The following is a 22575-nucleotide window of genomic DNA, read 5'->3' on the forward strand; positions in this document are numbered from 1 at the left end:
AAGCTTAAGAGCACTTCAAACTTGAAACAGAAATACAATGTTGGCGACCAACAGACACCCTTACTGCAGCCCTGGAAAAGAGAGTGTTTACGTCTGCAACTTGCGGTTATTGCCCCACGCTGAACCTCATCAGCTGATTGCGGACAAAGGGAGACATGTAAACAAACCGGCAGTACTAACGGTACAGGTAACTGTTCTCGGTACAGATCTTCCACCAGCGTAAGGGAGAACGCAATTAGAGATGGGCAAACCGTTCACGAACGGTACGAAAGAACTAGTTCGCCGAAAAGAGTGAACGAGCTGTCGTTCTTTTTCAAAGAACGATAGTTCTCCCCACAAACTGATTGCGAGCGAACGGTTTGTGAACGAACTGATTCCGTAAGAACGGTTTGCGAGTGAACTGTTTGAGAGTGAACTGTTGGAGAGTGAACTGATGGAGAGTGAACTGTTTGTGAACGAACTGTTTGCGAGTGAACTGTATGGGAAAGAACTGATTGAGAGTGAACTGTTTGGGAACAAACTGTTTGAGAACGAAGTGTTTGCGGGAAAATTGTTTGCGAACGAAAGAGTGCAGCTGAACTGATATGCGCTGGGCGAAATGGATAAATATAACGAGAACGCTTGTAAGGGTAATTAAACGATTTGTCATTTATGAACAAAATGCGTGTAACGCAGGGTTTATTTTGTTAATGTATTCTCAATTTTGGAATAAAAATTAAATTAGATTCTCGTAGTTTTAGAAGCAAAACTTCATATACATATCATATACTTTCTAATTATCAGAAAAAATCTGGGAGAAGCTGGGGCGATTCATGGATTAAGTAAACATAAAATTGGTATGTTGAGAAAAAAGTTTTTTCGTTGCTTTTAATTCATTGTTTGGCCTATTGCGTGAACCTGTGTGTTGTCCAAAAAGAGAATATGAAAAATTGCACATATTTTGTGCGCATCAAATTATTACATAAACTCTTGTCGACCGATAAACATATTTTCACATACAGTTTGCGACTTTTAATGAAGCAGCTTATCTTTCCCCACTAAATTTCAAAAATATAAATCCCATACGTACACTAACCAATCCAACGATATCAATATTGATGCTGCTGTCTATTGATGTTGGGTTCCAGCCAACATTCTATGTTGTTCTTAATATCGCTGAACGAAAGAGCGAAAGAACGGTTCAAAAGAACTGATTCACTTAGATGAACGGTTAGTGAGTGAATCGTTCATCAAAGTGAACTGTTTTGCCCATCTCTAAACGCAATAACTATTGTGTGAACACCGTCCACACTCTTTTCTCCTGGGTGAGCAGACCACTGAACAAGGTGCAAAGTGGAAACAAAACAGGAGATAGAAATTCACCACTCAGTCGGAGCCGATATAAAAACATCGCACAACGTCGAGACTGGAAACAATAGAAGCAGCAAAGCAGAAAATGTAATTCTGCGGAGCGCAGGCAGTTCGAATTTGTCCACCACAGGAATCATATGGATTAAATATTGAAGGAAGTGATTGTCAATGATTGTAAAATTGTGAAATGTAATTGTAAATTTGTAGTTCCATTTAATTAAATGTGTTTTATTTGTAAAATATAATATGTGTAGTCTGTAAAGCTATTGTGTTTTGATTAAGTGGAGAAACCATTGGAATTGTTGTGCTGATCAGTGTTTTGCCGTCGGCACCGCGTAAACGCAATTATTGCGATTTGTTCTACCCACGGCAATTGTATTTATCGGGAAAGGATTTCCCGTGCGATGTTGGGTGCCTGAAGTTTATTCAGTTATCGAAGGTGGCCAGGTACCCAACATACAATTTGGTTGTAAAGTTTGGTATTGTTGTTTGTGAACTTGAATCACTCAACACTTATGTACAAACATAAATACAAACCATGCTTGCGGCATGTACAACCTGATGTACATCCTTTCTTACAATTACAAAAAATGCTTTTCAATAAATCGTTCGGTGCTGGTGCCTTATTCGTAAATATTGGCTGGTATGTGTCGTCGCAAAGCTTCCATCCCCAATCAGCAGGATCTTCAAAATTTCCTTGCCAATGCTGTATTTGCAAATACGATCTGTAAAGATGTTGACGGACAGCAGCTTCGGTAGGGAGTAGATTTGCTAGCTTAATGATCTTGTTTTCTTGCCACGTTTTTCGAAAATCACATGTACCGAAATTCGTTCAACGTCGATTCAGATTCAGGATCTCCACCATATAAAGCCATGACAAATTTCAGGTCTTGCTCGAAAATTTCTTCCTGGCTGGACCCTTCCGAATAAAATGTTTCAATAACTTCGGAAAAATCGTATTTTTGAAGAATTTCCTTGGCTGCAGAGGTAGTGTCGCAACCAGTTATTGAATGCAAAAATTGAATGTTCTCCTGATTTTCTCGTTGATTAGCTATTGAGTATAAAGTAGGACGATTTTTATCGTTTGTCGGCTTCGACAAAAAGATTGAACAATCTGGTGGTGTTAATGCACACAGCAGTACTATTAAATCAACGTCTTGGCCGACAACTACAACCAAGTGCGACTTTTTAATTTTTGAAATCTCGATCGCGGTATTCACAATGAGACAGTTCGCATCTCCTGGCGCTTGTTTAGTCGATACTCCGCTCGAAGAAAAGGCAGTCGTTAACAAATCTATTATTGAATTTTATTTTCGCTACTCGCGAAAAAATCTTGAGGCTTGAGTTCGATGATTGTATATGGCGCCATATCTTTTACCTCAATTCCTTCTCCGTCATATCGTCGATTCCTCTCAAAATGTTTGATTGTTGACGGATCATAACCATCAAAGACGACGCACACATTATTACCGTAGGAATTTTGGACATAAGACGTGTAAGCATCAATAATTTCTTTCACAGTTGATTTACTTTTTCAAGAAACTTTATGTAATAAGAATCCGCCATCGATAATATAAAAAATATTTCCGTCAATTTCAACTGAGCTTTTCTCAAATACAGAATACAGGCTGGATTTTTGAGTTTTTCTTCTACCATAGAGGATATGGAGCTCATATTTGAAATACTTTCGGAGCTCATTCTCATTTTTTTTCAGCAGTGATATTCTCTGGAATAACAGTAGAGGATAGATCCTCTACTGTTATTACAGAGAATATCAGAATATGGTCACACTTTTTTTTCTTAATTTTAATCGCCAAGGACATTTTGGAAAGCGATATTTACCAAACGGTTGTTCGTTCGAGAGTCCAGGCATTTCTTAGTGTTTGTGTACTGCATTGAATTTTCAAGTCTGTTAGTAGGGAGGGGGTAAATGATTGCCTTGGGAATCTATTACAAACATTTCGAATCCTTAGTTAAATACACCACATCAAAATAAACATTTCTTTCAGAGATTGTTTTGAAATGACAGCTGCGCGAGTACTGCAACTAACGAAAATATAAAACTCGGGGTATTATTAGGGGTGTAACTCGCGTTGGGGTGGTCGTAAAAATTTCATAGAATCAAATTTATGTGAAATTTCACGCTCATTAAAAATGTATAGAGCACTTTTATCGAAAAAAGTAATAGGGAGCGAGAAAAATTCAAAAAACTGTTTCAGGGGGCAAAAATGTGGAGTTTCAGGGGAGAAGCACCGATTCGATTTTGGTAGACTTTTTGTATGTTGATTAAGACACCTTCCCAAGCACATTGGCGAAAAAAAATTCTTTCCGCCAATTTGTTACAAGCTGAGCTCTTAAATGAGCTAATTTGACTGGACTATAACACCAAGTCAAAATTTTCATTTTGACTTAGCTTCGAGCCTACTAATCAAATAGAAAGGAATTTGTCTCAAAACCGTGATGACACGACTAGATGTGGATATTGTACATTCGTACCACTGACTTTCGCTTTTACAGGTTTGGTAATGCCTGGCGGCTACAGTGTACCTAGTCAAAACAAAACACGTACAATATCACCGTGATTGATGAATTTGTTGACCTATAACCCCTAATACATAAATCATGGTAAATATTGTTCGTGCCGACTCTAAGGAAGAAATAAATAGCATATTTTTTATAGACATACATTTATTCGATTATAGATGCACCGTTTTGTTCCACAATATTTCAGCTACCTTCAGGCAACTTGAGAATTCCATCCTCACAGAACTTCTTTGCTCTCTCGTCAAAAAACTGGGCAAGGCGCTTTTTATGCTTATAGAGTGAATTGAATTTCTTACAGGAATCTTAACAGTTAAAAAATATTAAAAAGCAATATCTGGTGAGTACGACAGATAGAGTCTTAGAAGCGACCTAAAAGCGTTGTAGATATTTTATTTTAATACGTTCAGCTGCGAGCAGTACTTCTTGAAATTTATCCAGACAAGTTTATCTCCATTCATCTCCAGTTCCACCAGGCCCAGATCATGCATGTCTTCAGGCGGAAACCTGCTTCGGGGTTCTGTTCACTTGCCCAAGACTTTTTTAACGCAACATCATTGTGAATAATTTGCCTTTCACAATTCGCTACAAATATGTATTTTCGTTGCGTTTATGAAACGAATTGCAGATTGAGATGCGTACTTTCGAATGTTATCGGGTTGTGCGAATGTTGCTACTTCCGATTGCAATATGCAAAAGTCGATCTCGATCGGATTACGATATGTCATATTCGATCCATCTTCCATATATTGTAGCGTTTTTTGTACCCATGCTTCCTCAGGCGCTTATGAACGGTGGTTTTAGATATTTTTAGCGAATCTACTAATTCATGTGTCGTGTACCGAGGATTAATCTTGATAAGTGTATCGATTCGATTGCCATCAGTAGCAACACGGAATTTCCAGACAACCGTAGAAGCGTATTACAAAAATTACAAAAACTAATTCTCGGAAAACCTTGGGAGTTCTCGAAAAATGAAAACGAAGCAGTCTTGTCATCAAGTGCTGAAGTTGAACCGAAACTCGCACATAAGTCGTGATTTTTAATGCTACAAAATCCCAACATTCTTTGTGTCTTTGGATGTATTTATCCTGATGGTCCCCTATTACCAATTGGAATAAATTGATCGATTGCAGTTCATGTGCGTTTTTTTCAAAATATACATTTTGGGGTAGAAGTTCAGCCATTTAAAAAAATATGGATGTTTGACCGAGCAGTACTCTCAGGCATACTCAGCGTAAAGTTTATCTAATAAACACAGAGCAGATCTCATTCAATTTTGAATATAAACATGAATGTTTTATTTAAAAAGATATTCAACGTGTCCACGTGAACATTATCTAAACCCCCTCCACCCTCAACTCATTTTTGTAACCCCTACCCCCATCAATGTTGTCCACGTGGTATGTAGACAGCCCCGAAGATAAAATGTAGAAGAAAGCAAGAAATATATACTAGTGCTCCTATTACCACCATCTTGTTACGAAAAATTAGATCTAACAGGAATATTTGGGAGGTAAAATGAAAATCTAAAGACTGAACATATAGAAAAAAATGGAAGATTTTGAATGCTCACAACTCGAGCATTTCTTTATAGATCGCAAAGATTTTCGCATCAATGGATAGGAAATATTTCTACGCATCTATCACAAAAATAATTTTTTTTTTTTTTTTAGATAAACGATCGGATACAGGTCGGACTCGATTGTCCAAATGAAGTTACACAATGTGGTTCAACAATGTGGTGTGATCTGGCAAGATGTTTCAACTACCCAGGTTTTCGTGACAAACAAGATTATAGATTCCAATATATACCACAATAGTTCAAAATAATGGACGCAGTGGTTCACACCCAACAAGGGAAAAAAAATTAAAAAAAAATAGATTCCAAAATGTACAAGCAGGAGTGCTTGAAAAAAACTTATTCTCCCGTACATCAGAGCTTACACCAACCTGTAAAGTTTTAGATTGATTTGACAAGCTAGCACTACAGTGGAGAAGTACTACAGTGGTATCGAGACAACGGGTAGATTTCTTCGAAAAGGACATTAATCCACCTAATTCTCTTCGATTCCGATCTTCATCGATAATTCTCTTTTCATTGTTTCTAAATAAAGATAAAATATTTATAGTGTCAAAAAAGAGTATTTTCGGGGAATTCAATAAAAAGTGCAGCTCTCCACTCTGTCCAACTTCTATAAGACCAGGCTGCTTTGTGTCATTGTAAACAAACAACGCTTCAATTTATATTCTAGTGTATTTGTGTTGGTAACTATTATACACTTATGATTTTCATATGTGTGTGTGTGCAAGCGTAAACAAATGTTTTTATATTTTTCAAGTGTCAAGTTTCTATAAGACCAGTTACTTTTTCTACTATTAGCTAGTTTGATTAATAAATCTAAAAATGCCAAAAGGAAAAGTGCTCACGGATAGAGAACAAGGACAAATCGATGCATTTCACCAAGAAAATGTTGGAATTAGAGAAATTGCTCGTCGGATTGGAAGATTCCATCAAGTAGTGCTCAATTATTTGGCGAATCCTCAAGAAAACCGTAAGAAGGAGAGAGCTGCACGTAAATCGAAGCTCTCTGACCGGGATAAGCGGAAAATAATTATAACAGCTTCGAATACTTCAAAATCGTTTATGCAAAAAAAAGCAATCTTTGAATTTAAATGTTTCACGGGAGACAATTCGTCAAATTTTGGTAAAAAAAATCCTTACATAAAGAGGGCTAAAAAGATTAAAGCTCCCAATCTTACACCATCTCACATCGAAAGACGTCTGAGTTTCGCCAAAGCTCACATGAATCACCAGTGGGACATGGTATGTCATGACAAAGAACGTTTTCAAAAGAATACATTTTACTAATAGGAGTACCGGTAAGTTTCTTGTTTTTTTTTTCAAAAATTAATGCTTTATTCTGCAAAAATGGTTACAAATTTAATATTCAAAGTATTGCCCATCGCTAGTCACAACTTTTTCCCATCTTTCTGGCAATTCACGGATCCCTTCGCGGAAATAATCGGCCGGTTTGTCAGCTAACCACGAATCAATCCAACTTTCGACTCCATCAAAATTAGAGAAGTGCTGGTCAACCCGGCCATGTTGCATCGATCTAAAAAGATAGTAAGTGGACGAAGTAATGTCTGGAGAATCCGGCGCGTGGAATAGGACCTCCCATTTCAGCATTAAATACCATAACGAAAAGTTCTTCAATTATTTTTTTCACTTTTAACATTGCTATGTTATCTTCAGTGATAAAAAAAAAGCTCAATTTGGATGGTCCTGGTGGTTTCAACGGGTAATGACGTTATTTTCGGAAGGAGGAATAGTATTCTCCAACCTGGAACTTTGGTGAAGGCTCGTGCATGGATTGGGTGGGATTCTGTGCAACTCGATAGCTCAAGATAGCTTTCACATCATTCAAGGACTACATACATGTTTGAAATCCTCACTCCTATCGTTTTTTCGTGGATATCGTCACAAAAATTCACATTCCAACAAAAAAAAAATGCTACTATTCATACCAGCAAGGAAACTAAGCAATGAATTAGAGACCAAAAATCTAATTTTTTGGACTGACTGACTCGCTCTCCAGACTTGAATTCTGTTGAAAATCTTAGGGGGATCCTTGTACGCAGAATCTACACTGAAGGAAAGCGGTACACCACGATTGAGGAGGTCAAGGTCGCAATTTCGGAAAAACGAAAAAAATATCGAGAAATTCGTCCATGCAAAATTTGGCAAATAGTATGCCAACACGAATTTTCCAGGTTATTAGCCGAAATGGCAAGGCCAATTATTGACATGTAAATCAGTCAATAGTTTTGAATTTTTCGTTGATATACTCATGAATTTCGAAATGGTCTTATAGAAACTGGACAGTTGAAATTATCATATTTAAGCACAATAATGTGCTCCCGTGGCCGAGTGGTTAGCGTCATAACTAACATGCCGGGTGTTCGGGTTCGATTCCCGTTCTGGTCGGGGGAATTTTTCGTCAAAGAAATTTCCTCCGACTTGCACTGTGATCACGCGTATTCTAGAGCTTGCCACTCAGAATGCATTCAAGGCGTGTTATTTGGCATAGAAATCTCAACTAAGTACTAATAAAAATGACGCAAGTAATACTACGTTGAGACGGCGAAGTTCCTCTAGGAACGTTAGTGCCATTGAAGAAGAAGAAGAAGAAGCACAATAAATAAACAAACAACTCTTTTGAACGAAATTGACTTTCATACTTCATTCTAAGCATTCTACAATGTATGAATGTATCTTGTTGAAATTCTAGCTGTTGGTGTTGCAACGAAACATAATCAGGGTGGTCTTATAGAAGTTGGACAGAGTGTATGTGCATGTGTGTGCACTCAGTTCTTAGTGAGTTTTATGTCGACAACATCCAATCTGAAAGATGGGAAAAAGTAGCGCTTAGCGATAGACAATATTGTTGGCGTCACATTTTCAACGATTATTTTAAAATTTTGAAGATCCTATGAGAAAATCGGCAAATATTAAAAATTTCACCCAAATTCAAGGAGATGTAATTCGTAGACATTTCTTTGAGGGCAATTTTTTTTTTATCCATTTTGTTTATTTTAGGCTCATTAGTATTTTAGCTGTAACAGAGCCGAATTTTAATCGTGTTACATGTTACATGTTCATCATATAAAAAATTAGCACATTACACAGTTGCTATTTTTCGGCGTTAGAGTATTCCCTTCTATACCTTTGCATATGGTACACATTTACACAGTAGCCATTTAGGCGTAAGAGTTTTCCTTCTATTCTTCCATTATCAAAGTTAAACGGACAGCGGAGACAGTTGATTGATCATTGTTGAGTTATTTATAGAACAGCAGCCCGATGTGTCTTGCAGAGCAGAGCAGTTGTATGGATGAATCGATCTTATTTAGACCGTGGATCGCTCTCCATCGCTGATGATTGTTGCGTAGACGTAATTATTCTTTAACAACACAAAGATGATCAATGAGGGCCCTGAGTTTTGAACTCACGATCGATCGCTTACTAAGCGAACGCGCAACCAATGTGGCTACGGAGACCCCCCTTTGAGGGCAATAATGGCTAGAGCTTGTAAACTAATGGATGTCTTTTAATCGATTCTGGTCGCTATCCCTAAAATCATCTATGGCAAATCTAATTTAATTTTTTAACCCATTCTTAGCGGCAATACGAGCGCATTTGAAGGTTCGTATTTGCGTTAAGACTTTTATATATTTGAACTGAGGACGGAGGATACCTAATGATAGCCTTCTGAAGCATGTACCTGCGAAGAAAAAAAAAGGGAACCAATGCTTATTATATCGTGCTACAACATTATCTGCATTTGCCTCTTGTGCCAATGATGATTTCCACGCGGAGGGTGGGGAAAACATTAGAGATAAACACAAATCATAACAACCGCCACTCTTTTTTTCACTGCTTCCGCAGAGAGCTACCAAGTTCAGCAGCGCGCGCGTTTATCGGCGGCGGCAACGAGGATTGGGTTGCCAGTCTAATTGAGACGTGAATTATGGGTAACGACGAGTGAGCCACAGCTCTGCACAACTGGTAGCGGCGGTTATTAGTGGTTACTTTGGGAATTATTCATGTCCGCCCAGCGGTCACGAGCTGTGGCCACGGAGATATAATCCGAGGTGTGATAAAATGAAATGGACCAGCAGACTAAGCAGTCAAAAATTGCACTTTCTCTGCACGATTGCATCATGGTCCGGACCACCGATATGAAATCATTGCACGCAATCGGGAAATTTATAGATTTTTGTAAATACACAACCAAGATCAAGGTGATATATGTTCGACTCTAATTGATCTAGCGTGTAATACCGTTACCATGCACCTACTAACTACCGGTGCCTTGGTCTTGCAAAATTAGTACCAATCGATACACAGACCCATCGACTCATTGACTCACCGACAAGGTGAGGCAGTCGATATCGCGCTATGTCAAAACATGAGCGCGCGCATGCAACCTCCCGATCAACACGTGGTTCTGTCCTCATCCAGCGGCGATCCGAAGGTTCACACTTTACCTGGCTGCATCGAGACCTCCAAGTCGCCCGATTGGCTGAAGTAAACCAACGCAAATAGTAACTTACAACAAACAACAAACAAATGAGGGATTTGCCGCGTTGAATATAAATATGTAGAAGAAAAAAAACTACAATTCTTTGGCGCGCGAGAGGTTCGTCGCTTGTAGCGCACCATCCCTGAGCGTCGCAAGTCGTTCCATAGATTGGATGATTTTAGCCGAGGTGACGCGCGCGTATCTGAGGTGTTGTTGTTGTTGTTGGACTTTTGCACAACTCACAACCCTTCGCTTTGCATGGGTTCTTTCTTGGATCGAACGGTCCATCCGTTTTGGCGGGCAAATATGGTAGCCACACCAAGTGATCCTCAATTTGGGGTTGACTCCAATTCATTATGGTAATCGACGACAACGACGACGGTCGACGGGGGTAATTTGCATTTATGTACAGAAGTTTGCCTACCTCTTTGCTCGCTACTGCTGCAGAAGCATCAGAAAAACCGTGCCGTGGCAGATATCTGTACGATCGATGAGGTTGATGGGAACCTGATTGGGAGCTAGCGATTTGAGGGTATGAGAGGATTTATTGGCGGTTATTCAACGCCTTCCGATGGAAGCTCTGATTCGATGATGAGCATTAGGGGTTTTCCCAGATCGTTTGTTGTTTTTAGTTCTTATGTTTGTTTGTGTCTAAAATTATCTGCGATAGAAAAAAAAACATTTTTGTTTCTCGACAAACTTCTCTACGAATGCTTAAAGCACTTGACTATCTAAAATCATCTGAAAAGGAATGTATTTCCAATCAGATACATTAAGGACTTGCATACATCCTACCAGATAATTGAAACTTTTTTGGCCTCAAGAATCGTTGTTTTGGGTGGCGATCAGGCGTAGTGGTAACATCCGTACCTCTCACGCTAAGGGTCATGGAGCAGGGTTACCATATCTACAGAATAATCTGTATTCATACAGATTTTTCAGTATTCTTTAAACCAAGAATCTGTAGATACAGATTACAGATTTTTTTGGTTTTCATACAGATTTACAGATTTTTAAAATAATGATCCAATATTAGTTATGGCTTGATCACTATAAAAATTTCCCCAACTAACCTTTTTTATTCATATAGCATTCGAATCAGTCTGAATGAGAGTCATTTTATCATTCATATGTGGCATGTAGTAAAGGGTGTGTCACATCAAATTGCATCACGGAAAAAACGCTGTAGAAATTTAATTTTTAGGAATTATATCTTCAGCTTCCGCTTATAATCAGACAAGAGTGTATAGATCACGTTGGCCATGCTTCACTGTCAATTTTTCGTAAATTTGGAAAAATGTCGTCGAACGAAAAAGAGCGTCGTGAATTAATCCTGTGCACTCATTTCGAGAATCCGGAGTTGTCACATCGGGACATCGGTAAGATGCTGGGAATCGTCCAATCCACGGTCAGTAGAGTACTAAAACGATACTTCGAGAACCTAACCATCGACCGGAAGGTGAAGAACGGCAGAAATGGATGCTCCGTCAGTGAAAAAGATCACAAGCGCGTAGTTAAGCAGTTTAGACGTGATCCGAGAAGTTCGGTCCGGGATGTCGCCAATAAGCTGAATTTGTCAAGTTCATTCGTCCAGCGGACCAAGCAGCGGGAGGGCCTGCGTACATACAAGGTTCAGAAGGCTCCTAACCGCGACGAAAGGCAAAACATGGTGGGGAAGACGCGAGCCCGGAAGCTGTACACCGAAATGCTGACGAAGCCGCATTGCCTGGTAATGGACGACGAAACCTACGTCAAAGCGGACTTTCGTCAGCTGCCGGGCCTGTTGTTCTTCTCCGCAGAGGACAAATTCAGCGGTCCGGAGGAGATTCGCAAGCAGAAACTATCCAAGTTTGCCAAAAAGTACATGGTGTGGCAAGCAATCTGCTCTTGCGGAAAGCGGAGCGCCCCCTTCGTGATGACCGGCACGGTAAACGGGCAGGTTTACCTTAAGGAGTGCCTACAGAAGCGCTTACTACCACTATAGAAGCGGCACGAGGGCCCGACCATCTTCTGGCCGGATCTCGCTTCGTGCCACTATTCAAAGGTCGTGTTGGAGTGGTACGAAGCCAACGGGGTCACCTTCGTACCAAAGGAAATGAACCCGCCCAACGCGCCGGAGCTTCGCCCAATAGAGAAATATTGGGCGATTATGAAGCAGGCCCTCCGGAAGAACCCAAAAGTTGTCAAATCGGAGGCGGACTTCAAGAGAAAATGGATTTCTGTTAAAAAAAACTACAACCTGACGTTGTACAGAACCTTATGGACGGGGTAAAGAGGAAGGTGAGAGCATACGGGCTTGGGCTCGAAGTATGAATAAAAAGAAAATGCCAAAAGTTGTTTAATAGTTTTTATTTTACTGTCTAAAATTTTCAAAAGGATCGGTCTACTGGGCGAATTTCTACAGCTACAGCGTTTCCGTGATGAAATTTGATGTGACACACCCTTTACTGCTTTCTCATGTTCAATCTAAGGCGAAAAGATGCAAAAGTTTGCGCCATCGGCTAGCTTTTTAAATAGCACTGTTTATCTTTTTCCTACTAAAAAACAGTGAATATGAGTTTTTATGTGGATATTAACATCGACAAATTCATAATAACTATGCCAATCATTGATACTGAAGCTTAGATTATGTTTCAAGATTGAACTTATAAATTTAGCCTTTTGCGGTCGTAATAAATTTCGACATGTTTGTTCGTACTGATCGCAATTATTTTTACAAGCGGTGATTTATAACTTTATGAGATTCTGAAAGATGAACAAGATCCCTTTATTTTGTTGTAAACTTCTGATAAGTATTTGCTCAAAAATGTTTTTATGTTTATGTTTAAAAAATATTTGCTATAATTTACCTTCGTGTGATATCTTTCGCATGTATCACAAAAATAATTAGTTTGGCGTCTTTCGCCGTTTATCTTTCTATTTGAAGATACAAAACAATGCTCTTTACATCTACACAGTGCTGCAATATATGGAGTTTTTCATCAATCCTTCCCCAAGCATGGATGACAACTTTTGTATATACTGAGTACATTAAAAATACGCTAAAATACGCTTAGAAAAGGTGTGAACTGATACATTGCTGCATAAATAATAATATTAGTATACTTCTTTGCTGTGGTGACTGAAAGCAGACAAACGACCGCAAAGAGTTAATACAGATTTCGATACAGATTTTCTGAGAAAAAACACAGATTTTATTATGGCAACCCTGGTCATGAGTTCTTAACTAAAGAAAAGGTTGATGAAGAGAAATCGATCAAATTACTCACACCCCTTTCCTTCTGAACCTCTCAGTTGTAGGAAACTAATAGAGCTTCGAGGAAAAATGTAATCTGAGAAAAAAAGCAGACGGATCTGTACTTGTAGGACTGTAATTGTGGGAAATAATTGCATTTAAATTAAGTTTTTTCCTAATACTCCGAATGGTTGCCATGAAAAGAGCCGTTTATCATGAGATCTTCATATGCTTCAAAAGGGTTGTAAGAATTAAACTGATAAGAAAAATCTGTAACCATTTATGTTTCATACTGTCACAGAAATATAGAAATTCGGGTGTCAATGAAAATATTCATCCCGAATTTTCGAACGGGGCTTACTGCAAAATGTTGATGCTCGAGAATAAATAACCTATGCAAAATCATAGCTCAATCAGATTTTATTTACTAGTATCGCAAAGAAGTCGAAGTTTAAGTTTTTGGGAAATCGTAAAATTACTCGAAGGAAAAGTACATGAAATCGGGATTTTCAAGTAAAAAAATCAAACTCTATGATAATTCCAATGAAAAACAAAAATTGAGGAAAGAAGCACAAAACTAATATAAAAGTAGAATTTTAACATAGGAAAGAAGACAATAGAAGTGTAAAGGAAGGAATATTGAATAGAACAATAAGTTACAAATCGAAATCATTGAATACCCAATTGTTTAACGAAAGAGTACAACAGGGATTAAAATTCAAACAAGAATTATAAAACGAGAGGAAATGTTGAAGAAAGATTGTAGAGGTTCAGTAAATAAGAAGTCATTTGATAATCATTACACAGCATTGTAGGATAGTAGAAAATATTTAAATTGGGCCGAATTCATCAGTCTAAATAGGAAAAAAAATGGCAAAATAGTGATGCACTATATTACAGACGATATCAAAGGCCAAAAACTCATATTAAAAGAAGACAGAAGAATAATAATACACAAAAATAATCAGAAAGTCGAACAACGATATTTTAAATTTTAATGGAATTGATTATATGCGAACATTTGAAAAACTTTATTGGGCTATTTAATCTATATTTTCTTGCCAAGAAACTTTCCAATCCTTTTCTGTTCAATTTTTATTCGTTGTTTTTTAATATTTTTATCAGTTCATTCAGTTTTCTTTTCTTCGACAGCCTTTTTTGCATGTTTAAGTTCTACTTTTATTTTGAATTTATATTCCTTCTTTACTATTTTTGTTTTTTGTTACTCTTTGATCACGTATGTAATATTGTGCATTATTATTTTTGCTGTTGCTTCTTGAAATTATATCTAGACTGACCTAAACTCCTGTCCTACAATATTATTTTTTATAAGAATTATCAGAATTATTTATAGTTATTTTACAGTAACCAGAAAAAAACCTCTACTCACTGGTATTCTATAGTTCTTTTTCGACATTTCTATTTGCATGGGCTGTTTGCTCTTTGCTTCTTTATTGTTACTTGATTTGTAATCGAATTTTTTTTCGTTAAACCCTTAGGGTGCACCATCCTCAATCAGGGTTGTCCAAAAAATTAGATTTTTTTTGCTGTTTTTGACGAAAATCTGTAGCTTTTGAGGCGCTTAACCGATACTTCATCTGTTACAAGCGAATGAAGTTCATCTTCACCTTTTATGGAAAATGATAAATTGCACTTCAAATGACTACTTTCAAACGAGTTCTTCAGAAAACATAGTTTTTCATGATTTTTGAAGAATTCAGAGACCTTAGCTGTTCATATTGATTTTGGAAAACTCACAAATTTGTACATATTATATATTGAAATGCAGGAGGGTATATTTTTTTACTATTGAGATATGTTGATTAGTTTATTTTGCCGAAATGGAGTGGAGCCAGCCAGTATGCAGCATAGAATAGTTGCCCCACTGCGAAGTCGAATCAGTCATTTTACTACCGTGAAGTAGTTAACACCAAAAGAAGCAGAGTAATCAAATCCAACATCAACAACAGGAGCGGTGGCAACGCAGCAACATCAACAGCAACTATCTGAGCAGCAGCAGTAGCTGCACACGCGTTTCAAATTTGCTGTCACCGCTCTCGTGCTATCGATCTAACACTCACACAGCGATGCAATCATTTTGTTTTGTTGAGGCACCTCGTCGATTGTTATGCCGTCTGGCGGAGAGTGCTCCTGTATTTTTGCTTGACTCACAAAAATTATTGAAAGTTATTGGTGATTGGCGTGATAACGTTCGCGATGAATATTCATTGTGATACGTACATTGACATAAGGAAACAAATTGCGAAATATAGTCAGCTTGTGTATTGTTCTCACGAGGGCATTAGTGAATCATCAATCAACCATCTTCGTCTGCTTCTACAAAACCACGCAAGCCATGTGCCAATTTTTTCAGGGTGATCTCGAAACTTTCTTCTGAAGAGTCATTTATATAACTTCAATGCAATGTGAAATAATAATAATAATACAGGTCGGACTCGATTATATATGGTTCGATTATATACAATTTTGGATTTGATTATGTACAGTTTGAAAACAAAAATATTTTTTTCATATTTCAAATATGACTTATTTGAACAAAAAAATGTAACCATTCAACGTTAAGGTGAGTTTTAAGTGGTTATTATAAGTGCAGTGGGTAATAAATCGCGATTTTTTAAGATGTTGCTTGAATTTTCACCAGAAATTAGGCTTCAAAGAACGAACTGTACAGTGGTTTGAGAGCTTTAATTTGATTGATAGAAACATTTAGGTTTAATATGTATCTTTGGGACAAAATGAATAACTATACATTAAAAACTACTTTTTTTTAAATTTTTCACTCCCAAAATGTTGTTTAAATATACTAATTTAGAAGTTCCACTACTATATTCTGTACTAAATTTTCTCATCCTTCAAATGAAAGCAACAGAATTGGCTTACGTAGCTTCCTTTTTAGTGTAGAGACAGTTTGAGGCAACAGAGTCCGAAACAAAAAGTTCTATAATTCTGTCCTTATTGTAATTCGAATTTTTGTTTATACTTAGAAGGATTTTTTCCATCAAATATTAGCATCTATCACCTCCTGAGAGATTATAGAAAGAAAATTGTCATGTGAGAAAGGTGTTTTCTTGACTTTAAGGGGATGAATCAAAAATTAAATTTTTCTTTTATTTTCAACAAACGAAAAATATATGCATAACAAACGAACAAAAAATACACAGTGAAAATAAATCGGAGACTGTATATAATCGATTCTACGCTGCATTCATTTTTTTTTAATTTTTCAAATGAATTTCATTTCATTTTATAAGATATCCAAATTTTATTTTTTAAAGTTTTTTTTTCAATTTTATCAAATATTATCAAATATTTAAAACAAAATTATTTTACAACTTTTTTGATTATTTTCAAATTTCTATTTATTTTTTTTATTTTTTTTTCAACCATTTTCATTTAATTTTTCTGTTTTTCAAAATGTTTCAAATTTGTTGAATTTGCTGAATTAGTTGAATTTGTTGTATATATTAAATTTGTTAAATTTGTTGAATTTGAAACAATTATAAAATTTGCTAGATTGCTAAATTTGTTAAATTTGTTAAATTTGTTAAATTTGTTAAATTTGTTAAATTTGATAAATTTGTTAAATTTGTTAAATTTGTTAAATCTGTTAAATTTGTTGAATTTGTAGAATTTGTTGAATTTGCCAATTTGTTGAATTTGTTGCATTCGTTAAATTTGTTGAATTCTTTGAATTCGTTGAATTTGTTTGAATGTGAGAATCTACTGACATATTTTTGACTTTTTTTTTCTATTTTTTGACATTGTTATTGAAATTTATTGTTATATTATTCATTATTTTTTGACATTTCTTCGCATTATTTTGACATTAAATTTTCCATTTTTGTTTTTTTGTTCAAATGAATTTTCAAGCTCTTCTTTTATTTTATTATTTTTTAAATAAAACAAATTTGTTTTAATTATTCAAAATATTTTTTTAAATTTTTTTTAGAAAAAAAATCAAAAGTTTTGATTTATTTCAAGTTTTAATTTCATGAAGCATTTAATTTTTTTCAAAAATAAAAAAAATAAGTTTTTAAATTTTTTTAATATTTTTAAAATTACAGTAAAACCTGTTTTTGTGCGGTTCTTTTTTTTGTGCAATTTTTTGTTCTTGAGCGTTTTTTTGTGCGGTGTATGAAAAGAAGCATATTTGACGAAGTTTTCGTCCATTTAGTTTTTTTTTTCGATGGTTTATATGCATTTCAGTGCGAAAAAAGTATATTTGCGTCTCAATTATCCACTTCTGAAATCATTCCTCTCCTCTCATCAAATGCTCTAAGTTTTTCTAAGTTTTTGCATGACATGATTTCTAGCAGCAACACGTTTCGACATGCAACTAAAAGCATAAAACAGCCACGCGCAGCCGAAAAAGCAAAGTATCCCATCGCAAAGCAGGGAAACAAAAGGAAATTGAACGGTGAATGGCGTGGATTTTAGTTATTTTCTTGGGGGAAACTTTTTTTATGTGGTCCCTATCTACCGCACAAAAAAATTTTTTTTTCAAAATGTGTACCGAACACGATTTTTGAAAGCTGCTGGTGAAGTTTTGCACAATTTTTTTATGCGACTTTTTTTGTGCGGTCCCTATCTCCCGCCCAAAAATGGTTTGCCTGTATTTTAAATTTTTCAAATTTTTAATATTTTTAATTTATTTTCATTTCTTAATTAAAAAAATCAAAATTCTTTGAGATTTTCTATTTTTAAAATTTTTAAATTTTGTTAAATTTATTGAATTGTTGGATATTTTAGAATTCAAACATTTTATGACATTCTCCGATTTTTTTTACATTTTTTAAATTTTGTTTTACTTTTTTTTGTTTTTTAGAATGTTTTTCAAATTTTATTATCTTTTAGGGTTTTTGCACTATTTGTAACTTTTCTACATTTTTGATACATGGAATTATTTTTGTCGTTTTTTGACAATTTTTAGGATTTTTTCATAATCTTTTTGACCTATTTACATTTTCTAAACTTTCATTTTACATTTACTCTTCGCTAGTATAAGATTTTTCCTTACATTTTATTGAATTAAAAACAAGATGTTTTGCAAACTTTTACGAATTTGTTTGACATTGTTTACATATTTGGCCATTTCTTGAAAACTTGTTGACATGTTTTGGGTTTTGTTTACATTTTTGCGACATTCTGTGACATTTTTTCGATATTTTTTTCTTAATTTTGTTTTGTCTTTTCTGACAATATTTTGATGTGCGATTTTTTAATTACTTTCGACATATTTTGACATTTTTTAAACCTTTTAACAGTTTTAGGATTTTTTTTAAACGTTTTTACATTTTTAAAATATTTTAAAAATTCACGTTGGCCCTTTGGGCAAACCAAGGAAAATACGCCTGGCAAACAACTTGTCAAGAATTTTAGAGTTTTTGCCATCCAAGAAGATTATACCATTTTCAATTATATTGTTTAAAGATTTTTGATTTTCAGATTTTCGGATTTCTTGGTAATAGATTTTGAGATTTCTATGTTTTTGGATTTTAGATTTTTATATTTTCGGATTTCAGATTTTTGAATCAATGAAATTTTTAAATTTCAAGGTTCTGGCTCTAGGGTTTGGATTGCTTTGTAAATTTTTCATCATAAATTCTGGAAAAGATTTTGGATTTTAGATCTTCGGACTAGAATTTTTGATTGGAGATTTAGTATTTCAGATATTTGGATTTAAGATTTTTGGATCGAAGATCTTGAATCTTGTTTTTTTAGATTTTCAAATTTTTATTTATAGGATCTAGATTATATGATTTTTGGGTTTTTGGACTTTCGGATTCTTGGATTCTAGATTTTGGATTTTTGATTTTGTGATTCTAGGTTCTAGATTTTGGAATCATAGATTGTAGTCTTTTCGATCACAGTAATTCTTTATTAATTATTGGATTTTAAATTTTCGGATTGGAATTTTTTGGATTTGCGGATTTTGATTTTTTTTCTAGATATTGATCAGAAATTTCGATTTTCTGACATTTTCTAAACTTTTATTTCATATTTTTTGGTATCTAAAATTTTTTTCGACGTTTTTTGACATTTCTTTGGGAATAATTTTAGCATATTCTTAAGTTTTCAGAGTTTTTCAATTTTTTTACATTTTATTGAATTAAAAAAAACATGTTTTGTATATTACAATTTTTAAGAATTTTAGAAATTTTTTTTGCCATTGTTTGGTCATTTTTTGAAAACATTTTGGCATTTTTTGAGTTTTGTTTACATTTTTACTACATTCTGTGACATTTTTTCGAAATATTTTTTTAAATTTTGTTTTGTGTCTTTTCTGACAATATTTTGATGTTCGATTTTTTTTAAATACTTTTGACATATTTTGAATATTTTACACTTTTTTTTACTTTTCGACATTTTTAAACCTTTGAACAGTTTTTGAATTTTTTTTCGAACATGTTTTTTGCATTTTATTTATAGGCTTTAGACTATATGATTTTCGGGTTTTTGAAATTTTGGATTAATGGATTCTATATTTTGGATTTTTGATTTTGCGATTATAGGTTCTAGATTTTGGAATCATAGATTTTAGTTAGTTCGATTATAGTTTTTCTTCATTACAAATTCTTGGTTTTCTCGGTTCTCGGGTTTTAATTATTTGGATTTGCCGATTTTGAATGTATTTTTAGTTATTGATCGGACATTAGGTTTTCAGATATTTTGATCAAAGATTTTATTTTTTTTAGATTTTTAGATTTTTAGTTTTCTAGGCGGCACTTTCCTAGATTTTAGATTTTCAAATTTTTGATTTCTGGGTTTTCGATTTTCAAATATTTGGATTTGTGAAATTTTAATTTTGTGTTTCACATTTTTGAATTTATGATTTGCCTTTTTTTTTTTGTTTTTTTTATAACCCGGGGTCTAGTTTTAATTTCCTCCCTTTCTATCCCTCTTTCTATACTCTGAAAATTATTTGTTCTCAATTCGTTTTTAATATTTATTTTTAATTATTCTTTCACTCTGTGAGACGGGTATAATTTATCAATTTCCTCAAATTGGTCACCGTGAAAACGAAACCCCAGAAGAAAGTGGGGTAATAAATGAGCAACCAAAACAGACGACGCTGGAGCAAAATTTCGCGGTGCCGCTGATACCGCGAGGGGGCGCACATGCACATGCGAGCAGAGATGGGAAAACAACCTTCGAGGATTCCATCGCCGCGCACCAAATTGAATCGAGATGAATAAAAATCCATGAGAGCCCCAAATTGTAAATCGTCAGGGCATTTCTTTTTTTTTTGTCTGTCTGTCGACCAAAGAGCGGCACCTCGGCGGTTCACGCTTTCTAGGTCCCACCACAATTATGCGCCTCCCGTGCGCTATGGGTTCATTACGAAGAAGATCAATGAAAAACAGAAACAACAAAATATTCGAGAAGGAAAACTCTACGTCTACGAGCGTCTCTTTGTGGGTTGATGGTGGTCATTTTCTGGCTACCTACCCTTTCGGTTTTGTGGTCGAACAAATTAAGCGCAAATCATTTGCACACTTAACAGTTTACCACCACAATTAGTCGGAAAAGGTGAGCCGGAGGGGCAATTTTTTTGCCCTCACCCGACAGCCAGGTGTAATCATAAAGTGGATGGAAAGTTGACCAGCGCTCGTCGCTCATCATGTAGGGTACAACACGGTATTGACACTGAAGAACCACAACAACAATGCAATAGTAGAACGGAGGTGAGTCCTTGAACTTTTTTTTCGCTCTTAATTCGTTTCTCTAAATCGCCTAACGCGTTGTTCGAGCGAGTGAAACCGTCGTTCCACCTGTCGCTGTCGCAATCATCCCCCCGTCGCTTGACCTTCGCGATCTGATTTCGATTCAATGGTCGAACCATTGAATCAACAAACCCCAACCGACGAAGAAATGAGAACCAAAAAACAAACAGAATATCTGCGTGTCTGCACAATTAACGAGATCATAATTTCGGACCGTTATTTCAGCCCCAGAGCCGCAACAGCGAATAGAAACCTCCCGTTCGTGAACGCCAATGGTCAACGACAATGGGGTTCAATGGGGTCAAAGTGATCACCGGACTCACCTGATTGCTGGAGCTCTTCCCGTCGCGTAGCAACGTCAGCTTGAGCCGATTGCCGCGCAGCTCGGCGTGGACCGTCCGCCAGCTTCGATCCTGGGACCGCTTGCCGTCGATCAGCGTCACCTTGACGTTGAGTTCGCCCTCGCGCACAACCGCCGCCGCGGGATCTGCCGGTGAGTCCCGGAAGTGGGCCAACGCTTTCGATTTCGTACCGTGGCTGGAAAAAATATATCGGGTTTCGGGGGGAGAGATCCAGATTAGTAATTACCTCAAATGAAAAGAAAAAAAAATGGAAAAAGGTAGGTCGGGGACTGGTGGGGGTAAGCCTCTGCAAACAACAACTATTTTGGTTAAGAGGGCCAGAGAGAGGGAGATGGTGCAATCGTTACGCAATAATTATTTCTTGGTAGGTGGTGGGTGAACTGAAGTGGCTACTCTACGCGATGGGCGACATGTAACGATGATTTTTTTTTTGTTTGCTTGCTTTCCATTAGCTGACTTGGCGATCACGATAATAATTGATATGGGCGTCTCGGTCACGGTGCGATGAGTTGAAAACCTCTTGCGTGAAGGAATGGATGATTTTTCCGCAGTCAGAGTCCAAAAACAAAAATGTGATCCAAAAAATCCACAACATATATATGGTAAAGGGATTTTACAGCGAGTGAAAGAGAAAGCGCGATTGCGTCACAAAATTTGTGCACATTTTTTTAAGATTTGAAGCTACACATGAAAAGAACGAGGAATGAGAAGGTGATGAAAATGGAAAACCTCCGCCAATGTGTTTGGGGAGAGATTTCGTTACGATGATGATGCGCATTTTGGATGACTGACTGAAGCGACAGCGAGAGTGAAATTGGATGATGAAATGATGATTCCGAAGTGAACCGTTTCGTTAATTGTGGATAGGCGATAAAGCACAGAGCACAGAGTGGAAAATCAAAACAGCAGCGCGGACAGTAATTTTGTTTGTGCTTTTTTTTGGCTTCTGTCATCTGCTGCAACTAGCACTACGAAGACACGGAACGAAAACACACCTAGCGATGGTCAAACATTTTTGGGGCCAAGCGAAATTTTTCCTGATAGTGGGTGATTAATATTTATATCATGTTTTTATATAAACTGAAAAGCGAATTTAAGCTGTAGTAACCGGTTGTGTAAACTGGTTCGAAGTCAGAAATTATCATAATCAGCTGAGTCAAACATTATGAACCTAAATAAACTAATGCACTTATGCGTATTGCAATCTTGAACGCAACTCCATCATTCGTGTGATTAAATTTAACTTTGTATAA

The 22575-nt window shown here is 36.0% G+C and overlaps 1 protein-coding gene across 7 annotated transcripts in view; it reads right to left on the minus strand.

The window, feature by feature from the left end:
* Positions 1-22575, minus strand: part of LOC129762815 (uncharacterized) — a 469094-nt gene that overhangs the window by 77250 nt on the left and 369269 nt on the right. For all 7 annotated transcript variants that reach the window (XM_055761388.1, XM_055761379.1, XM_055761363.1 and 4 more), the window contains one exon: positions 21284-21497. In XM_055761388.1, the coding sequence (XP_055617363.1) occupies positions 21284-21497 (214 nt within the window). The remainder of the gene's footprint in view (positions 1-21283; positions 21498-22575) is intronic.

This window comes from Toxorhynchites rutilus, chromosome 1 (genome assembly GCF_029784135.1).
Source record: "Toxorhynchites rutilus septentrionalis strain SRP chromosome 1, ASM2978413v1, whole genome shotgun sequence".
NCBI lineage: Eukaryota > Metazoa > Arthropoda > Insecta > Diptera > Culicidae > Toxorhynchites > Toxorhynchites rutilus.